At 41.7% G+C, this 21,963-nt stretch overlaps 1 protein-coding gene across 1 annotated transcript in view; it reads right to left on the bottom strand.

Moving 5' to 3' along the window:
* Positions 1 to 21,963, bottom strand: part of PTPRN2 (protein tyrosine phosphatase receptor type N2) — a 944,343-nt gene that overhangs the window by 524,287 nt on the left and 398,093 nt on the right. Inside the window, exon 11 of the mRNA XM_075922745.2 lies at positions 3,109 to 3,188. Within this exon, the coding sequence (XP_075778860.2) occupies positions 3,109 to 3,188 (80 nt within the window). The remainder of the gene's footprint in view (positions 1 to 3,108; positions 3,189 to 21,963) is intronic.

The raw sequence follows: 21,963 nt of genomic DNA, 5'->3' as shown, positions 1-21,963 counted from the left end.
TGGCGCTTTTCTCCGGCAAAACCCCGAGCCGGGAAAAAGCGGCAGCCATGTTCATGCAAATGCCGCGGGGGATATTTAAATCTCCCGCGGCATTTGCAATTCTGAAGTATCTCATTAGCATCCCTTTTCCGGAAAGGGGTGCCAGTGTAGACACAGCCTTTAATTTTAATTACTATAGTATAAAAACTTGTTTCCAAAGTCTTCCATTCCTTTTGGTACATCTCTGCAGTAATTTCTCTCTTTACTTCCCTGTTGAAGAGAGTCCTAAAGGGGCAACATTCCTTTTTCTTCCAGATAGCAGGACAAATAAACTTCCATTTCTTTACTTCTGACTATTTTATGAACTAGTTTTAAGAGCCTTCCCCCGCCCCCCCCACCCTAATCAGTACCTTAGTAAGATATAAAATCCTTTATTATGTCTAAAATCTTTGGAAACAGATTTTTACCATAAGCATATAGAGAAATTTCATAAACATGTCTGTGGTTATAGAAATCACACAAAATAAAATAGTGTTCCCTTTTTCTAAAATGAACATACTAAACCACTCTGATCAATTTAAAATAATGTCTTTGTTTCAGTGTGTTAAATATGTAGTAATCTGGAATTATTACTTTATGAAGACTTAGGTTATATTTAAAATATAAAATTATCTTAGAAATATTGATTAAGAAAAAGCAAAACAGAGAAGACCTGCATCATGTATTCCATAATATTTAATATTCTAGTCAACAGGACAGCTGACTTGCCCTTACAATGTTTTTGCAAATAAACTTCAAGGTATATCAAAAAACCAGTGACTGACATTTTAGTCCCAAATTTAAGGTGTTTAATTAGGTACCTTATGCATGTCCTGTCTTCACAATCTAGCATGCATAGGAAAATACGATTAATGTGCTTCAGAAAGAAATGTTAGTTTAGTGTGGAGGAGTAGGTTCAAATATCACTTGCTACCTTTGGGTTTAGGGATTTGGCTAGAAGGGGTGAACAGAGATGGTGAGGGAAGAAAAGAGGGAGACATTGAGGCCTGAGCAACGTGGGGGCAGGGCCTGGGCAGAGTGGGGATGGGGCCTAGGTGCACCACAGCCTGGGAAGCTTGCCTAACCAAGCAGAAGCTTCTCCCACCACTCATGGACATCACAGGGTGGTCATGCTTGTCATTATGTGGATTCCAGAAAGCTTTAGCAACTGCATGAAAGGGATCAAGATATTAATGGCTATGTGAAATATGGGGTTACCCAGAAAGGATTCATCAGCAAGAAGTGGGCATGGAGAGCTTTATCTTTTAGGGGTATGGATCAAATATGCATGCCAAGAGAAGTTGGTAACAAAGCAGAAGCCTAGAAAAGTTCAGGATCCTGTGCATGTCACCACCCTTGCTCATCTACATTTATAGAAGACATATTTTCCTTTTATGTAATGTTGTTGTAGTCATGTTAGTTCTAGGATATTAGAGACAAGGTGGATGAGGTAATATCTTTTATTGGATCAACTTCTGTTAGTGAGAGAGGTTTTTGAGCTTACATATAGCTCTTCTTCAGGTTTTCTTTTGTAACTTAGCAGGTTTTGAGGGAATCTCACATCCTTCTCCGACACGCCATTTGGGTAGACCACAGTTGATGGTAGAGAATCCGAAAAAGAGTTATTTTATACATTGACAGGGTACAGCATATGTAATGATGGAGAACACAATTTGTGCTTTCTGGACACACAGTGTAAACTCTGACTGTAAAAATAAATCAAGACTTGATTTTGTGGCAGCTTCTGCTGCACATAAGCAACTCATAAGAACATCCATGGTGGATGTATGTATGAAGCAGCTTGTACATCTGGATTCCTTTCTGTCAATCTGAGCAATTTAAGGTATCATAGTATATGAGGTCATTATAGTATCTGAGTGGCTCAATTAATTCTTCTTTCAATCCTTCTTTCTTCCAAAGATTTGATGGTGAGTGGACTTAATCAGTTAGTAGAACCCATTTATTTTCTGTAAATAGGGTCTGGTTTTAAAATCTCCAAACTGATGTAAAATTACTTACATTAGTTCATGAGGTAATACAGTTATTTAGCTATGAAGTCAAAGCAATGAAGTATCTACCCTGAAAATACGCATGCTCTTGTTTTCTTTTGTAGATTTGTTTTGAAGGTATTCCTCTTAAGAGATTTTTTTTGGCAGCTTCAACTTTTAATAAAAATTACATGGTATACAACTTTTTTATTTAAGCCTATTTTACCAATATTAGTAAAATATTGGGACTGTCAGGTTCATGAATAGGAACTTGATGAAATGTCTGTTTAATGCAAGAGAAAGCAGGCAGGCATACAAAAAGAAAAGACTATATCAGAAACATTTCAAGTTGATTTAAAGAGGTGTTTACAGCAGTGCATTTAGTGCATTTACAGCAAGTATGGTTTGCCCTGTGTTTATATAAACTAGTCTCCTTTGTTCCCCCATTTTAAAGGGATTTTGCTAATTATTTATTCTTAAATATTAAAACTACCCAAACTATCTCAGGTAATTTGGAAATAAATAAATGACCAAGACAGCTAATTTGCAGAAAGGATTTCTTGTAGTCATAAGAAAGATTACTTCATCACACAGGCGGTAGGTATCTAAGTAAAATATAGTACTCATAACAGTGACGTTTATAGAAACAGTTTAGTTTTAGATATATTATGTTTGTGTCCTAAATATTCATGGGAATTGTCAAAGTAACTAATAAATAAAAGCAAATTTTTAAGTTTTTTGTTACAAAGAATTTGGTTTTATTTCTGGAAGTCACAGGTATCAATTTTTCATTTTCAAAATCTCTATTTTTCTCTCCCAGATACAGTACAACACTAGGGCCTTTTTCACTACACTAGACCATGACTGCTTCCTTCTGTTTAATCCAGTCCTCTGCAAACAATAAAGTCTCAGGGAGTTTTAATTGACTCAAAGATGTTACGCTTCTATTTCCCACCTGTGTACTAACCCTTCAACTGTCTCCTTCATTAAAAGACAGCTTTCCTATGAGAATGCTCATTCCTTTTGCTGCTGCTGCTGGTGGAGGTGCTGTTTTCTAAATTGAACAGTACATGGGCACAGGTTAAGGGTTTGGGATTCTTACCTGCTGCTTTGGCAACGTCTGCAGTTGTAATATTTTGGGCATTTGAGTGCACTTTGAAGGTCACAGCTGGTCCCAGCATGCTACAAAAAGATTTTAAAACATGAGATTTGTAACAAAGAAATACAGGATAACACTTCCTATGAAAAACAAGACTTAAAGAAAAGATGAATTTAAGGGACATTATTAAGGCACCCTTCGTTTCTTTTCCTTTTGATTCAATTTACACCATTTGCAACATCCATGTAAACCTTTATATTCATTCTTTTGTTTTGCTGTAATGTATTATATGTCTGAAAGAACTTTGCAGACATTAATTAAGCCTCAGGACACCCACCATGCAGGTATTGTACCTGTTACAAAGATGTGAAAATGAAGTAAAAAAAAACAAACAAAAACCCCAAGTGATTTGCCCAAGCTCCACACAAAGTATCAATGGCACTCAGAATCCAGGATTAAATCACATGTCCTTTCTGTTTCTGCCAGCCCTAGCTAACAGTTGCTTACCTCACAAGTCGCCCCATTAAAACCAATGGATGTCTGAAAACCCTGCCTTACAATGAGAGACAAAAGAAGCTCAACAAAGAGAAGGTGAAGAGACGCTTTCATCTGAGTCTATAACTCTTCCTAGGAAAAAGATTTCTGATAGTAGATATCTCTTTAATCTACAAAAGATGTAGTGACATTCAACAGCTGACAGTTGAAACAAGACAAATTCAGACTAGAAATATGATGGATTTTTAAAAAACAAACAATGCAGGTACTTAACCACTGGCACAACTTTTCAAGGAATGTGTTGGATTCTCCATCACTTCACCCCTTTAAATCATGATCTCTTTCTAAAAATACCTGCTCTAGCCCAACTACAGTTATGGGTCTGCTGCAATAACCACTTAGTAAAACTCTATGGCCTGTATCACATGGGAGGTCTGACTGGCTCACCACCATGGCGCTTTCTGGCTTTCAAATCTATGACTCCATGAGCAACTTACACAGTACAGTACTAATCAGCATACTGAGGAATGGTAGAATCAGATCCATAGTGTTTGCCAAAGCAAATGACTCAATGTATATTTTTTGAGAAATATATCAGTATCAAACAGTCCTGTATTGAGAAGCACCCCAATAATTCCAAATGGATGTGCATGTATAGTGAAGGGGATGAAATTAGAATGAAAACAGATTTTAGTTATAAGAGTCTTATATTATTATTACGAGTGAGTAAAGACAAATCACATATATTTTCAAATATACTGCCGTTTCCCTTTTAATGTTTGTACAGGTATGCCTTGTGAGGTATCATTTAAAAATTCAATTTGCTGATCAGTAATATAATAAAATGAATGCAGCAGCATTATGTGTGAAGTTACAAACCAACTGAAATCAAGACTGAAAAATATGTTTTCCAGAGAGTGGCCAAACCAGTTTCTCAGAGATAAAGAGTAAGCTGAAGCATCAGCTAGGTGTAAGCAAGGCTGATGGACTATTACCTGCTAAGATATTATTTTTTGGCAAGGGGTCTGGGGCAAAAATCCACATCATAGCAAAAAATCAGCATGGAGTTTACTTCTACACAGACTGCCTGTCCCCTTGCTCCCAGCTGGAAATGCTTCTCAAAGTGGGGAGAGGACTATAGAAAGATGGGACAGCATTCCTTTCTGACCATCACATTCATATCACCTGATGATACAAAAGGACTAGCCATTGGGCTCTGAGGGAAGGGTGCTGACCTTAAGGGTTTGGTCAGGAAGCCTGCTGAAAGCATCTGGGGAGAACTTTGATTTGAACCTAATATAGTTTGTTAAAATACTTCATAGTGCCTAAGTTATCTTTATTTTTCTTGTAACCATTTCTGACTTTTATCCCTCAGTTCTTGTACTTGCTTAAAATACCTCTCTCTGTAGTTAATTCACTTGTTTTATTCCTTTATCTAATACATTGTATTCAGGTTGAAGCATCTGGCATCTCTATTTAGGATAACACGCAGTGTGCATATTATTCCCTTAAAAGAATAAATTGACTTAATATGTTTGAAATGTCTAACAGAGGGCTGAGCGGTACAGGACATAAATCTCCCCAGAAATATATGAGACCAGGAATGGATCAGGGTCACCCTGTGGTGATCTTTAAGGCTAGTAAGTGCCAAGGTGGGGCTGGCTGCAGCAAATACACACAGAGATATAGCTAGAAGTAAGTGACTTGTTTATGAGCAATCCCCATTGGAAGCTACAGTAGCAAGGCACTGCAAATGACATCCAAAGTTACAGGGAAGGGCATGCACAGCTACTCATTGGTCTGGACTATACGCTGGCATGTTATATTGATTACTATAAATCACATAATCTTTGAGAACAGTTCTGTTTATACTGTGAATTAGGAACAACACTGCATTAATAGACACTACTGTCATCATACATACAATATGCTTAGACTTTCTATATGAGATGCATGTGAAAGCCGAAAAGTTGCTATGTAACAGAAAATGCACTAGAAAATATTTTCTCTTACAGGACTTGAACTACAGCTTTAAAATGCATTTTTTCTGAAGTAATAGTACTTAGCATTTATGTAATAGTATTTTTCATCACGAAAGCAGTTAAATAAGTCATTTTCCATACCTCTGTGAGGCAATCCATATATATACCTCCATTGTACAGAGGAAAAAACTGTGGCAATATGGTTTCAGACTGCCTACAGGTCATAAAATAAATTGACATAAGAGTCAAGATTAGAACTCAGGAACATATTGCTTGGAATCCTATGCTCAGGCCATTAGATCATGCTTCACTAACTAGCTATATATCTAACTTGTATAGTGTCTATCATTGCATTATTGGAGTTATCTTGCTAAAGAAATCAACGAAGCCTACAAAACTTAGTCAAAAAGCTAGTTGTTCTATTATACTTTTGGAAATATGTATTGATGTATTATAAATAGTTTTCCAAACACTGTACAAAACCCAGAAACTAGAAACCAGATCTGAGGCTGGGAAATTTCAGATCCTGACAGTGAGCAGACTATTACATAACAATTAAATAAGCGCATTATTAGAATGATCCTTCTACTATAATAATTCTGACCCTGGATTGGTTGTGGAACCAATGAACACTAGCTGTCATCTCCTTTAGTCACATCACATTCAGTGTTCACATTATATTCTGAGCCATTGTAAATTGATAGAGCCTCTATCGTTTTTTCTTCTTGTACTTTTTAGAAAAAACAAAGTCTATTGCTCAAATGACAACCTTGATGCCCAGTCTCCAATAGCACTGAAGTTTATTTTAATAAATAATGAGTGCCTGAATGACTTGCCAGGAGCATTTAAATAGTATTTCTTAGATTATGATATTTAACATGTATATGCACTTCCATTTCATCTAAGATCATTAAAATGCTTTGCCAACATTCAACTCACTGGCAGATTCTGGCCAAGAACTGGAGGTAGTTTGCCACAAGAAAATCACCCACTTTAGTGGCATTCATTAATAGTCTTCGTAGCGTGCTTCTAAACAGTCTCCCACCATCTGCTGCTCCAAATGACATGGCAGGAGCTGATGAGTGTGCCAGTTAGTAGACACATCCCACCTTTGCGGCAGATTACATCACATGAGCATTCAGAAAAATATGCAGATGACATAGATCATAAATATACAGCAGTGTGGGAGCACTTACAACAAAGCCAGTCAGCAGAGGAGCATCAAAGCCATTTGTGTATTATTCCCTCCCAAAGCTGCACTGACCCTCCCACAATTGTAGCCAAGTATCTAGACTTCAAGATTACATTCAGAGGAGATATCATCCCCACAGATATCAGTGATTTCCTCTTCCCACCATGCTCACATTATGATGCTGGGCCCCAGGACAAGATGCGTGGGGGGGTGGAGAGGGCTTTGAATCTATACCCCAGTATGGGTGAGACCTCATTAAGAAGAGGTGGGGCAGGGATCTAGCCTCCCCTATTCAGCCCTTCAGTGCCACTCAAAACATCACCAGTGATTTAACAGGCCTGGAAAACTGGCCGCTGCTGCTGTCAGCAGCAACCGCAGCAGCAGAAGGGAGCCCCCGCCAGGCTGTGGCAATTGCCCCCTTTGCAGGTCTGCAGAGCTGATGATGTGGAACAGTTATGTTGTTGTTCTACAGTATTTAATTCTTGAAAGTACTGTAAAATGTACTGTAGGATAAAATTACACAACTTTTTAAGGCATATTTACTACACATGGATAGTATAGATATTCTTTTCAGTCCCCCTCAGAAATGTATATTGTAAATTTCAGCCCTTCTCAGAAATTATTGCACATGGGCATGAATTTTGGTTTTAAAAAAATGGAGCTCACTTGGACAAAATTTCATTTACTGTTGAGTGTACTGGGGATGCTCTAATAGCATCGGGAGCTCATAAAATAAAGACTTTTCTCATGAGGTCTTTCTGGCAAAAAGCACTCAAAGAAAAATTTCAATAAGAACGCTTATTCTTGTTCACTATATGTGGGAGGAGTGTGTTCCACCAAACTGTAATAATATGCTACTGCTCAATATTTTTAAGAGCACTATAGTGGGAGGTTTTGAAAGGGGTTTTAGGTGCACAAAAAATGCACCTAAGGCATGTAGTGAAAAAGAACTTGGACATTATTTATCAGGGATCAAGATGGATAAACTGCTTCTTCTTGATACTGCTAAGTTCTCTGAAGCCCAGCTACTATTAATGGCCATTGTCTTTACATCACTCTAAATACTGAAGCTCACTGAAGTGCACGCTATTGTTTATGACCTGATGGATTGCAAACAAACTGTTGCCACAAATCACGGATGATTCTGCCAGTTAGTAAAGGCATCCCTCCTTTCATGGCAGATTACATCACTCTAGAATTCATACTGAGCTGTGCAGAAAAAAACAGATCATAAATATAAAACACAAATGCCTCGCTTGAAATATAAGGAACAAGCAATGTGGTATTTCTTCAACTAAAAGAGACATTAAAAATGTCAGGAGGCAGCACATTTTATCTAAAAATACAACAGTGCACTTAGATCTTTTTAATAACATTTTGAACTGGATTCTGCTCATATTTACATCAATGCAAATTGGAAGTAAATTCCCTTGACTTATATATAAGAGCACAATTTGGCTCTTAAAATGCATTCTACCTAAATTACTGTAATTACGCATAACACTTCTGATAACACTTTTGCTAAAATGTTTTTCAGCTAAGGTAGGCAAATCTGGCTTCAAGGGTAACAAGCACGGAATGCTCCCTATGCAAAATGTAATGTCTGTTTCAATGATCTGCTAAATATATTACTTGAAATGTACAGACTAATTACCCCCCTCTGTTGGCTGTCAAAATTTCTGCTGGTATTTTTTTTAAATTTCAGTAATGTTTCCTTCAGCCATATTAGTTTTATTTAACAACGACATTCAAACCATATTGCAAATTGTCACCCTTATGTGCTGTTGTCTTATATTCTGTTTACTATAGATAAAGTAATTACAGTGTTTGCACTGAAATGACTTAAAGGTTGATTGCTGATTTAATGCTATTCACACATACCTCTCACCACCAGGTTTATATTATCCATCTGAAGGTTAGAAGGTGCATCTTTCAACATGCAGAGAAAGTAAACAATATGTCTTGTGTTAATATATAATTATAAGTATTTCCTTCCATTAATTGTTTTACAGATCAGCAACACTTTTGTTGCATTTTGCCTGTCAACAAATGAAGTGCTGAAAAAAACAGAGCTGCAGCATGATTAATATGGCAATGTCCATATCACTTTCAAGCCTTAGGTTACAATTATATTTACGAATGACGGGACTTAAATCTGTATAAATTATGTATTGAGCTTTGCCTGTCTGTTTTTCTCCCTCACGTATATAATCGTTAGTACAACAGTATCATATAAGATTGCTGTGAAATACAGTTACAGTCTATCATACCCCCTAGTGGAAAAGGATTTGAGAAACAAGTGCCAACATGGTTATGTTTATTTTTAGTGACCAGACATGGAACTCATGCCAGAAAGAATGAACCTGGACTACATTTTTTTTAAATGATAAAACATTTTTCTTGAGACTGTGGAATATTACAGGGAGCAGTGGATAATTACCACATTAAATATTCTCATATCAATCCTGTTTCATAACACAAAGCTGCTCTTAACAACCTTATGTGTTCATTTAAAAGATCTTTAATTTTCTGGGGTTAAGAAAAACAATTAGTAACACTCCAGAGAACAGTGCAAACTAAATTTTATAGCAGTGAAGGTAATTGTTTTAGGGAACGTTTGGCAGATTACAAGAGTTGAACTAATTGCTTGCAATCTGTATATATTGCTGTGGCTTCTGTGTTCAAGCATAGGTCCATCTTCAATGCTGCATGGTAATCTACTTTTCTCCATAGCATTATAAATGTGCTGAAAAATTAAGAGTCATTCAGTTCTACAAACAGATATGATATGCATCCATATCTAAACACTCATACTTATATATACAGAGCGAGAGCAAATATCCAGTAGTGGCATTTTCATGATGTAGAATGTCTGCATAATGCACAATTGATAAAGCAAAACAGAACCAGAGGTGTGGTGTGTTGGTCATCCATAAATAATGTAAGTCCAGATGCCTTGGTCCATTGTGCCTGGTTTTGTACGTCCCTTCTTACTCAAACCAGCTGCAATCCCATTTTAACTAGTCAATTAAGACTTGTTTTACAAACACTTTGAACGGAATGGTGCAAAGGGCTAAGATTGTATTAGTGAATCTCACCCTAAAGGTATATTGCATGGCTCAATGTTTTTCATGCTACATTTATATCATATGAGCTGGTACTTCAGGAAAGAAATTCAGGCAAACAATCCAATAAGTAAGCAACCCTGTACGGACAAATCCTATTAAAAATCCCTTCCCCTAGGCTAGTTATTAATCTCCCCAAGAAAATTAATTAGACCGCCTGCAGGAAAATCAATTCCATACTGTAGCTCAACATATGTGAATATTACTTACTCTAACTGTAGGTTCTTCAAGATGTGAGATCCCTAGTTCTATATAACATGTGTGTGAGTGCATGTGCACCATGTCTGAGTCCAGAATTTCTTCAAAGCAGCATCTGTTGGCCCACACATGCAGTAGCTCTCAAGTTCCCAGCACAAGGTATAAGAGACAGTGCAGGTTGAAGCCTCTCCAGTTACTCTTATTTCAAATCCAACAAGATCTGAAGCAAATGGGAATGAGGACAGTGGAAGTAGATATTCCACATATCTGGAAGAACCTGCAGTGACAGCAAGTAACCTCCACTTCTTCTTCAAGTGATGGTCCCTATATGTATTCTACATGTAGATGATTGGCAAACAGTGTTCAGTATAGAAGTGGATGCAAAGGTACTTCCAATATTGCTAATCAACCCACTGCATTTTCAGCTAAAAGTCAGGGCTGGGAAAATTTTTTAGCCTGAGGACCATGTCTTGGTATGGAAATTGTATGGAGGGCCATAAAATGTTCACAAAATTGGGGGTTGGGATGTAAGAGGGAGTCAGGACTCTGGCTAGGGGTGCAGGCTCTGGCGTGGGGCCAGAAATGAGAAGTTCAGGTTGCGGGAGGGTGTTCCAGGATGCAACCAAGGGGTTTGGGGAATGGAAGGGAACTCTCACCTCAGATAGGGGATTGGGGCATATAGGGGAATGACGGCTCCAACAGGGGGTGCAGGCTCTAGGTCCCTCAATGTCTAGTGTGCTTTGGCATTCTGCCTGCAAAGAACCAAACCCATTAGAAAATCACTGAGGGTATGTCTACACTACAGCACTAATTCGAACTAACTTAATTCGAATTAATTAGTTTGAACTAAGCTAGTTAGAACTAGTGCATCTAGATCTAAAAACTAGTTCGAATTAGTGTTTTGCTAATTCGAACTAGCATGTCCACATTGAGTGGACCCTGAACCGAAGTTAAGACTGGCCGGAAGCAGTGCCGGCAGGGCATCAGGTTAGGACTTAGAGCGTGGAGCTGCTGTCTCAGGCTAGCCAAGGGCTGTGCTTAAAGGGACCCGATCCCCACCCCGGACACACAGTTCTCAGGGTTCCCCGCTTGCTTGTCTACCTTGATGAGGGACAGCAAAGCAGTCCGGTCTTGGAGTGCCCTGAGCGCCCACACTTTGCATATCACAGCACTCAGCCGTCAGCCATCTGGGGTGGTCAATCAGGGGACTACAGGAGAGCTTCCACCCCGAGGAGCCCACAGAGCCACCCCAGTCCTCCCCATCGGGGGGTCGTGCCCCATTCCTCCCTCACCTCCTTAAACTTACCCATCCCTAGTCCCCCTTCCTGATGTAAAAAATAAAGGACATGTGTGTTCAAAAATAGAAACTCTTTTATTTAATAAAACGGGGGGGGAGGAGATTAACCTCTGGGGAGACTGGGAAAAGGAGGTGGGAGAGGGGAAGAGAGAGAGTGGAAGAGGGGAGGGGGAAACCTGGGAGGAGAGAGCTGGAAGAGGGAAGCCAGGGGAAGAAGGAGGAGGGGAATTATCAAACTATGGTACGCCATATCTTCAGTACTGTGTACAGATGTGATCTTCTCACCCCAGAAAAGATATTTTGGCCTTGGAAAGGGTTTTGAAAAGGGCAACTAAAATGATCAGGGGTTTGGAACAGGTCCCATATGAAGAGAGGCTAAAGAGACTGGGACTTTTCAGCTTAGAAAAGAGGAGACTGAGGGGGGATATGATAGAGGTCTATAAAATCATGAGTGGTGTGGAGAGGGTGAATTAAGAAAAGTTCTTTATTAGTTCCCATAATATAAGGACCAGAGGCACCAAATGAAATGAATGGGTAGCAGACTTCAAACTAATAAAAGAAAGTTCTTCTTCACAAAGCAAATAGTCAACCTGTGGAACTCCTTGCTGCAGGAGGCTTTGAAGGCTAGTACTATAACAGAATTTAAAGAGAAGTTAGATAAAGTCATGGAGGTTGGGTCCATGGAGTGCTATTAGCCAGGGGGTAGGAACGGTGTCCCTGGCCTCTGTTTGTGGAAGGCTGGAGATGGATGGCACGAAACAAATAGCTCGGTCATTGTCTTCAGTCCATTCCCTCCGGGGTAGCTGGTGTTGGCCGCTATCGGCAGACAGGCTACTAAGCTAGATGGACCTTTGGTCTCACCCAGTACGGCTGTTCTTATGTTCTAAGCTCAGGGCTCAGGGTCGGGGGTCTCAAAGGACCACCTTGATTTTCATGCAAACCTGCTCCTGGGTTTGCATGTGGCCTTTGGTGGCCAGGCTGGCAGGCCACTTTCCTGTGTCTAGTGCAGAGGTCGTGGATGTTGGAGGCCACCCCCCAAACCTGGATGAGGTCCACGATCTCCGCACTAGACCAGGCGGGCGCCCACCTCTTGCGGCCCCGGGCAGGCTCCTGGGAGCCGCCAGCCTGGTCCCAGGAAGAGGCGGAGGGCTGGGTGGCAGCAGGTGGCTGGTTCGTGCCAGGTGCAGGGTCTGCTGGCTGGGTGCTGGCAGGCTTGCACCTGGCACGGGCACCGTAGCCAGACCGTGCCCCTTTAAGGGCTCCGGGGCCAGGAGGGGGGCAGAAGAGTTTTCCTGGTTGTGCCCAGAGTGGCCACCAGGGCAAGCTGGGAAGGGCTAGCCTCCCACTAGTTCGAATTAAGTGACTACACAGCCCTTAATTTGAACTTGGTGTTAGTCCTCGTAGAATGAGGTTTACCTAGTTTGAATTAAGTGCTCCAGTAGTTCAAATTCCACTAACGGCTGTTAGTTCGAATTAACTTTGTAGTGTAGACATACCTTGAGACTCTTTATTGTCATAGCAAAGAGGTTGTGTGGGCAAGTCATATCCTCTCAAAGGCAGTCTTGTGCTGTTCCGTACAGTGCTACAAGACAGTAAATATTCCTTCACCAGGGGTATCACAGCTCACTCTACTGAAACACAGGCTGCCTCCATGGCATCCCTTCAACGTGTTCCGCAGGACATTTGTAGAATGGCCACCTGGAGTTTAATCCTCATGTTTGTGGTACACTATGCCCTAGTCCATGCCTGAGCTCAGAGGTGGGCAAGTTACCACCCACAGGCCACATCTGGACCTTTAGTCCTTTTATCTGGCCCTCAGGCTCCCACTCAGAAGCACAGTTGGGAGCTTGCCCCAGCTGGGGAGCGGGATCAGGGCCTTGCCTTGCCCCGCTCTGCATGTGAAGTGGCTCTGCATGGCTCCTGGAAGCAGACATAGCCAAGGGGCTCCATGAGTTGTCCCGCCCCAAGTGCTGGCTCTGCAGCTCCCTTAGGTCATGGTTCCCAGGAAATGGGAGCTGAGGTGGCATTGCCTATGGAGGGGGAGTATGAAGAGTCACATGATCCTGCTTCTGCATGGGTCTGAGAGCCAGAATGGGGATGGGATGTTGCTTCCAGGAGCTGTTTCAAGTATGTGCCACTCAGATTCTACACTCCTGAGGCTCTTGGTGCCCTAACCTTCTGCCCCAGGCCTGATGCCCCTCCAATCCCTTCAATCCCAGACCAGTGAACCCTCATCTTCAGGCATGAAGGATCTGGGTGGCACTTACCTGAAGCAGTGGTCCATCCCTCCCCCCCCCCCCTCCAGCTCCTAGCCCCAGGAAGTGTGGTGTTTCAGCAAAAATGCAGGTAGCCATTATTTGATTGATATGGAACTCAGGAACAATCTTGTGGAGAAACTTGGGGTGTAATTAAAGAAAAACATTTTGTTTGTGAAGTATCATGTAAGGAGCAGGAGCCATAATAGCTCCAAGCTCACTGACCCTCTTAGCTGAGTTAATAGCTACTAAGAATGCCCCCTGCATGGACAGGTGGGCCATAGCACAAGTCGCCGTTTGTTTAAAAGTTATGCTAGTGATCCTGGATGGGAAAGGTTAAGGTCTCATTGAGGAATCGGAGTAAGTACTAGCAAGAAATTCCTGATCAGACCTTTCATGAATTGCACTGTAAAGATAGGAAGGGCACTAATCACTGATAGATGTACATCAAAACCCAGGTGTGTGCAGTCAGACGTAGTACTCATAATAGGGATGGGGAATCAGGCTAAGTCAGATACCAGAAGGTCGGTCTCCAAGACACGCCAGAAAGCAAACCAAGCATCAGCATGCAAGCAGGCTCAGGTTACCAGGAGACAAACCTGAGGAACCTTAGATCAATAACCAAAGTCAGATGGGGTCAGAATATCAGGCAGTCAATCAACAGGAAGCACAAGACACACAAAGTACCAGTTACACAGTCAACTTCTTGTTCCTGCGGTGGGTTTAAATAGGGCTGTGGACCAAGCAGAGCCAGCACTGTTCTGTCAATCAGGATTGGGGCCTTCTGTCTGAGTTCAGCTCCTATTCTCACAGTAGTTAGCAGGTCTGTGAGTGGCAGGTTAGAACCTGTTAACACAAAAAAGCTCTGAGGTATTCAAGCCCCATGGTCACTGACAGTGTACTCCTGGTGAACTAAACTGAAGCCTTCTGGTTTAAGAGTGGTGCAGTCATTCTCTCGCAAAAAAGCATCTCCATTTGGCCTGATCATAGCTTCTAGTAAATGCTTTTCTGCTCTGGTGGAGGATCACCTGAATAGGGGCCAGACATGACTTTCTATTTTCCAGACAAGCAGACTTCATTAGAAGTTCCATGAACAAGAACTGTCTTGGCCAGTGAGGTGCTAGAAGACTGACATTCACCTTTGTGTGACATATCTTCCCTATAACCTATGGAAGGGGGAAATGTGAAGAAAGGCAGGTCTAAGGCAACACATCCAAGACATTAGCAGAGCTTCCCTTCAGGAGTTGCAATCCATGGCTCTCATGAAGCAAAGTACAGAGAAATGTCTGTTCATTTGAGACACAAGCGATCCCATAATGGAGTACGCACATATCTTGCTCTGATCTGCACTACAAATATCCCACTTATGGTCCATCAAGAAGTTGGAAATATCAGGAAGATATGCAACTGTATTGTGATGCAGATTCTGATGCACCAGTTTCAAAATCTGACAACTTCCTGGCAGAGGAGATGAGATTTTGCTGCTTTCTATTTATATAGACCAGAATAGTGATATTATTTGATGTTATCAGAATATGGAGCCAGTGAATATACTGGAAAAAAGGCCTCACATGAAAGACAGACCACCCTCAGTTCCAGAAAGTTGAAACACAGTTTTGTCCAGGTACCCTGAGTAGTGTGGTTGTCCAGATGAGTATCCCACATCCATAATACCGGTAGCCTAGTTGTGCAAGGGCCCACAATTAACTTTTCCAGGTTCAACCATCAATTAAGGAAGGTGGCAACTCTGGTGGGAACAACCACCTTGAAGGTGATGTGGTCCTTGCTTGGGCAATAGATCAAGTGAAGCCAAACTCGTGCCATAAGTGAAATCTGACAAAAGGGGTCACCTAAGTGCATTGAGTCATGTGGCCCACTGTGGTTCATAGCCTGTGAGTGATGTGTGAAATCAGAGTGCTCAGAACATATAACCTTTCTTAGGCTGTAGCCTGAGCCACACTCTCTACACCACAGTTAAACAGCCTCACAGCTTCAGCTCTGTGAACTAAAGTCAGCTGATCTGGGCCAGCCACATGTGTCTAACTGCAGTGCAGATATACTCACAGGGACTATCATTCAAAGAACCACTGCTCATAAAGACATAGAGTGTAAAGCCAACAGTAGTGTCATGACCATCTAATCTGACTTCCTTCATGACACAGACCATTAAATGTCCCTGAATTAATTCTTATTTGAAGTAGTGAATATCTTTTAAGAAAAGCATTCAATCTCAATTTTTAAAATTTCCAGCAATGGTAAGTTGTTCCAGTGGTTACGTTAAATCACTGTTAAACTGTACTGATTTTCTACTTTAGATTTGTGTAGTTTTAACTTCTGTCCATTGGATCTTGTTATACCTTTATTGACTGGATTGAAAAACTAATATCAAATATCTGCTTTTGCATGCAGGTACTCAGAAACTGGTCAAGTCATGCCTTAATCATCTCCTTGTTAAGATAATTAGGCAGCTCCTTGAGTCTCTCACTAAAAGCATATTCTTTAGAATCCTTGAATCTCACAGTTCTCTGAATTCTCTTCAGTTTTTCAGAGCGGAACACAGGATTCCAATAGCAGATTTACCTGTGGCAAATATATAAGTAATATCTCCTCTAATCCTACTTGATATTCCCCTCTTTATACATTTGTACATATTATTTATAATCAACTTTTTAAAAACTTCCTTGTCATTACACAGTACAGAGCAGTGGTTTTCAAACTTTTTTTTCTCATGACCCAGTTGAAGAAAATTGTTGATGACCATGACCCAACATAATTTGACTAGAGCATGGACTCCAGAGTGGGGCTCAAGTTGAGAGCTTTGGATTACTGTAGGGGGCTTTGGCAGGAGGGGCTTACCTTGAGCAGCTCCTGGTCAGCGGTGCAGCAGGGGTGCTAAAGCAGGCTTCCTTTTCCTCTCTTCCACAGACCATGCTGTGCCCCAGGAGTAGCTAGCAGCAGGTTCACAGCCAATGGGAATGTGGAATTAGTGTTCGGGGCTGGAACAGCATCTAGAGTCCTGTGCTTGCCTCTTCCCCAACCCCATCTAGGAACCAGGCCTCCTGCTAGCCGCTTCTGGGGTGCAGCACAGTTTGTGGTGTGGGACATGCAGGTAGCTGTTTTAGCACCCCCACTGATCACCTGATACTCCTGCGGCAAGGAGACCCAATGTCTGACATTTCAAAACCCAGAACTGGGCCACAATCTATAGTTTAAAAACCACTGGTATAGAATCTGAGTTCCAAGGAGATGTACAACATGGGTAGATAGGAATTTCCATGCTTGATCGGAAAAATAAACCTTTTTGCACTCACGACCCCCGGGAAAATTTTGGTTGAGCAAATTTTGAGGAAGAACAGCTCTTATGCAAAAGGGGGTTTTTGCACAAAAAGGCGTCATCTGCACAGTGCTCTTTTGTGCAAAAACCTATTGCGCAAAATGGAAAGGAAGAGGAAATGCAAATGAGAGTGTGACATATGCAAATGAGCTCTCTATTTGCATTTTCTCTTCTGCAAGAGGATCTTAGTGTAGACATGGCCAAAAAAATCCGGTTTGGTCAGGAAACAATAACAAAAAAAACAGTTCCACACAGCTCTAGTAATTAACCTTAACTTCACCAAAGCCACATGGTGATCCCCTCATTGCAGAAAATGGGACAGAGAGGAAAGGAGACTGAGGATAAATCAGAAAAGATTTGCACTCAAAATCTCTGAAGGAGTATCCAAGAATTTGTTAGCTACAGATCTGTAAGGTATTGTCCCATTTGTGCCATTAGTTGCAAAAGTGCAACCCTTTGATTTAAAGGAGACAAATTCTGATAACAGCTTTCAAATATGTTAGGTCTGTTTTAAAGAGGACTGTTGTCTAGGTTCCCAGAAAGTAAGACAGTACGCAATAGGCTTAATCTGCAGCAAGGGAGTATAGTGGGGCAGCCACCTCACTTTAGAGGATGAGAGGTTAATGTAGGTTGGCAAGAGCGAGTGCAGACCCTACCAATAAAGCACAGGCTTGTTAGGCGCCAATCAGGAGGCAGCTTGCAGGGGCAGTCCAGATATAAGGAGCTACTCAGCAGAACAGAGGGCAGTTGGGCCCTGAAGATGAAGGGAGAAGCACCTTGGGCAGAGCAGTGCTGAGCAGGCTCAGAAGAATAGAGAAAGGGATACTCCAGCCTGATACCTTCCAGGCTCAGCCCCTGCTACAAAGGGTGAAGAAGATGCAAGAGCTATGGGGAAGTGGCCCAAGAAACATTGGCAGACAAGGAACGAAGAAGGGCAGAACATGGCTAACGTCAGAGGGTCCCTGGGCCAGGACAGAGTAGTGAGTGGGCCTGGGTCCCTCCTTCCTCCTTGCACTGCAACTTGCCACAATGGAGCATGACCAATATAGAGTGTGGATTGCTTCTGAAATGAGGGACTAGACTTTGGGAAATGTCCTGAAGAGGATGCTGCAGTCCACAGAGTGACGTGGGTCTGGCTATAGAGGGTAGAGACAGGAGAGCAGAGTGATGATGGGTGAGATGCAAACCAGAAGGCAGTGCACTTAACTAAGATAATTCCCAGCATGCGATGCCATGATGGTGAGTCTTGACTTTCTACAGGGAGAGTTAGGTTAGCTATTAGAAAAAACTTTCTAATTGTAAGGTTAATTAAATTCTGGAATAGGATTCCCAGGGAGACAGTAGAATATCACTAGAGGTTTCTAAGAACCAAATATCTGTCAGAGATGGTTTAGATTTACCCAGTTCTGCCTCAGCACAAGGGGGATGGACTAGATGACTTGTAAAGGTCCCTTCCAACCCTTCATTTCTGTGATTCTATGGACTTAGCTCATTTTTACGTAAGGGTCTATTTTCCCAGCAGTTGGGAGATTGCTTCCTGTTGGTAGACAGATATAGGCTCTCTCTTCTTGAGCTAGCATGCTAAAAATTGGAGAGTGGCATATGAAGCAGCATGCACTAGACACCCAATTATGTACAGAGGGCAGGTTTATATCCATGCTTCTGTAGCCACACTTCTATATGAAAGTGCTTGCTCAAGTTTGGCTAGCACATTTGTCTATCTACACTCGGAAGCGCACTCCAATTGCTGTGTAGACATGACCTGAATATTATGGCTTTTTACTTTGTTGCCCAGAATTCTCCTAATTATTTTCACACATTCCTATTATGTCATTCACTAGTAATGAAAATTATAACCTAGACCACTTTGCAGTTTCACTATATATAAACATACTAAGTAATAGACATGAAATATATTATTTCGGGGGAGGGAGGTGTCATAAAACTCTCAAGATTAATGAAACAGTAAGATTGAGGAATCTCTCTCACTCAAACAACAGTTAATATTGAAAATATAGCCCTAATATTGTCTCCTTGTGCTTATGTCTGATTTTTTATATATTAAATGAATTGTCAAATAATATAGTATGTAATAGAAAACAAAATGTAGCTTCTTATAAAAAGCTTGCATATGGTGAGTTCCAGCATAGTATAAACAGTCTTCAAATGATTTGATTTTAAGACTCCTTGAAATTCATAGAAGTTACATTTGAACAAGACTAGTTCCATCATTTGTGTGTTATTCACTCACAGCTATCTAACATTCTTATACAGAATGGACTCTAGTTTGTTGGGCTGTTTATTACATGAAAAGAAAGATAGAAGAAATATTTCCCAAACTCTGAAAAAAATGTATCTCTGTGCTGAGACTAAGTCTGGCAAGTTATCAGAGGAAAATGAAAAAAAAATATTATTTTATTATATTCTGTACAAATGAATGTATGTATTATCAAGGAAATATAAATTCCATCTATCAATAATATGCACAATGAATGTAACATGAGAAGATTTCACAATATTTATGTTCATAAATACAATATTAGACAGCCCTTCTTAAGGAAAGCTAAACCACATATAACAGATTTTTTTTGGTGGGCGTGATGGGGTGAAGGAACCCCTCACAGCTGGGAGCAAAACCTGGGAGGACAGGGTGAGTGGCCGTCCGGCTCTCCCCGTGGTGGCGGGGAAAGCGGTGGCAGCCGACCTGTGCTGGGGCAGTCATGGCACCTGTGCAGTAAGCTCAGGCCCGGAGGATGCCGTCGCATGTGCCCTGGGGGGCAGGCTACGGAGTGCTGGGATGAGGATGCTCAGGGCGGGCCCAGAGGACACCGGCACATGCGCCCAGGGGGGCAAGCTGCTGAGCACCAGGGAAAGGGCGCGCGGGGTGGCCCCGGAGGATGCTGGCGCATGCGACCTGGGGGCGGGCCGTAAAGGGGTCAGGATGCCCAGAAGAGGGGAGGGTTTGGTACAAGAGGGGGAGGCAATGGGCATGGGGGCAGATGAGGGACCACTGGACAGGTGGGGTGAGACCCAAGTGAGGACCTGAGGAAGGGGTGAGGAAGTAGCCCAGGGTGGGCAGAAGGAACACTGCCTGCGGGCTGGCGAGTTTTGGCAGTTAGCCCTGTCAGCCAGGTGGGGGAGGTGACTGCCCTCCACCTTAGGGCCCTGGGCTGGGACCTGGAGAGAGGGTGGTCCTAGGTCCCCTTCACACCCTTTCCAGGTGTTGTGCACTGTAGGGATCAAATATAACCCCGCTTCAGGATCTTGGCTTAGACTAGAGGCAAGGACAGTGGAGAGAAGGAGACTCCTGTCATGGACTCCTTCACATGTGGGGTTGGGTGGTGGTTTTTTTTTGTTTGTTTGTTTTTTGTAATTTAGGGGATATAGGTAACTTTTACAGATTTCTATGGATTTTTCCATTCTTTTCTAACACAAATTATGGAACTAGTCTTTCATCCTGTAGCTTTTTATAAGCATTTATTTTGTTGTGTTTTGTATCAGCTACTTTATTTAAAAAAAAACTCTTAAATAAGAGCCAGTAGAGGATAAACATAAAACTTATTAAGTGAAAAAAGTCTGGGATGCCTCAAAGTACAGTATGTACATTATAAATCATGGGACTCTCTCAGTAACATTTGTCAAAATAGAAAAAAGAAATAGATGCACCCACTGTAGATGAACAATATGTAAGAAGAGACTTGGTGTGCCTCATCACAGAAAAAGGCTTCCTTTGACTGCTTCTCGGAAGAGTGATCACACCAACCACTGCCTAGATATATCCCAAAAGTACTGTGCATTGTAGAACAGTATCTATTCCAGAGTACCACCAGTCCCACTCACTGCCTTTCAGATTTGCACACTGGTTTAAATAAACCAGCTTCACACCATCTTGTCTCTCAAATTACCAATACTTTCCTGAGATGTTCACATTTAGTGCCCACATGTATCACATGTCATAATCTATCAGCATGATGAAGTGAAACCACCAAGCAGTGATCTCCAGTGTTTAGGTTCTGGATGAGTGAATATGATTAAATGGCTGATTGGGTTTTTCAAATGTTAGAAAGAGAACAAGACAAAACAATGAACCAAATCTGTATGATTAGTACACAACAGCCAACATACACATTCATTAAAGGTGGGGCTGTTAGCGCTGCCTATCATTAAGATTGCCTGACACTTTCATTATAACATTCTGTTTTCAGTTGCTTATAATGTAACCCAACTTTAAGTTTAGGCTGAAATTTGACATGCCAGCTGTCTGAAACAGATTGATTTATTTAATTTCTGCCAAAACAGTTAAGTCATTTGCAATAACAAAGGTAGGAAAAATATATTGCTTGGCCCGCATTAAAAATGTCTTGGGCCCTTTACTTTTGAAATATTTTAGCATCCCCAGTGATTTGTAGCAGGCAAAACTGTAGCAGGAAATTTGGCAGAGGGTGGCCTTTTGTATTTGGAATGTGCCTTTACTGTCCCCATGAAAATACATCAAAATTTAGCCAAACAATAAGTGTTGTCTCCACATGCTCAATCCTCTCACAGCTCCTAGTGCTCACCAGAATGGAGACATGGGGGGCATATGGGAAGGACAGATGAATCTGAAAAGGAACTGGGGTATTGGGAGAGAACTGGGACAAAAAGGGGGCAGGGAGGAAGACTGAGACTGACTCAGGAACCTAGGCGGAGACTGGTATAGGAGCCAGTGGGAGGAAGAGATGGATTGGGCAAGAAGCCTACAAGTGGAACTCAGAGTAGCTGGGCAAGGAGACAAGGTGTTGGAAAGGGAAGAGACTCAGAGTTGTGGGGCAGGGGAGAAAGAATGGGACTCAGAAAGCCTGGAGTGGGACAATATATTGGGCAAGGAGACTGGGACTTACATCATAAGTCTGAGGAGTGAAGGCTCTGACTAGGTAGACAAGGAGCCTAGGGTGGTGATGACACAGAATTTAGGGCAGAAGAGTTTCTGCCCACTTGACC

Source organism: Pelodiscus sinensis, chromosome 2 (genome assembly GCF_052426305.1).
Source record: "Pelodiscus sinensis isolate ZL-2025 chromosome 2, ASM5242630v1, whole genome shotgun sequence".
NCBI classification, from domain to species: domain Eukaryota; kingdom Metazoa; phylum Chordata; order Testudines; family Trionychidae; genus Pelodiscus; species Pelodiscus sinensis.
The sequence above is the reverse complement of the archived record's forward strand: the minus strand, read 5'-3'. Positions and strand labels throughout refer to the sequence as shown.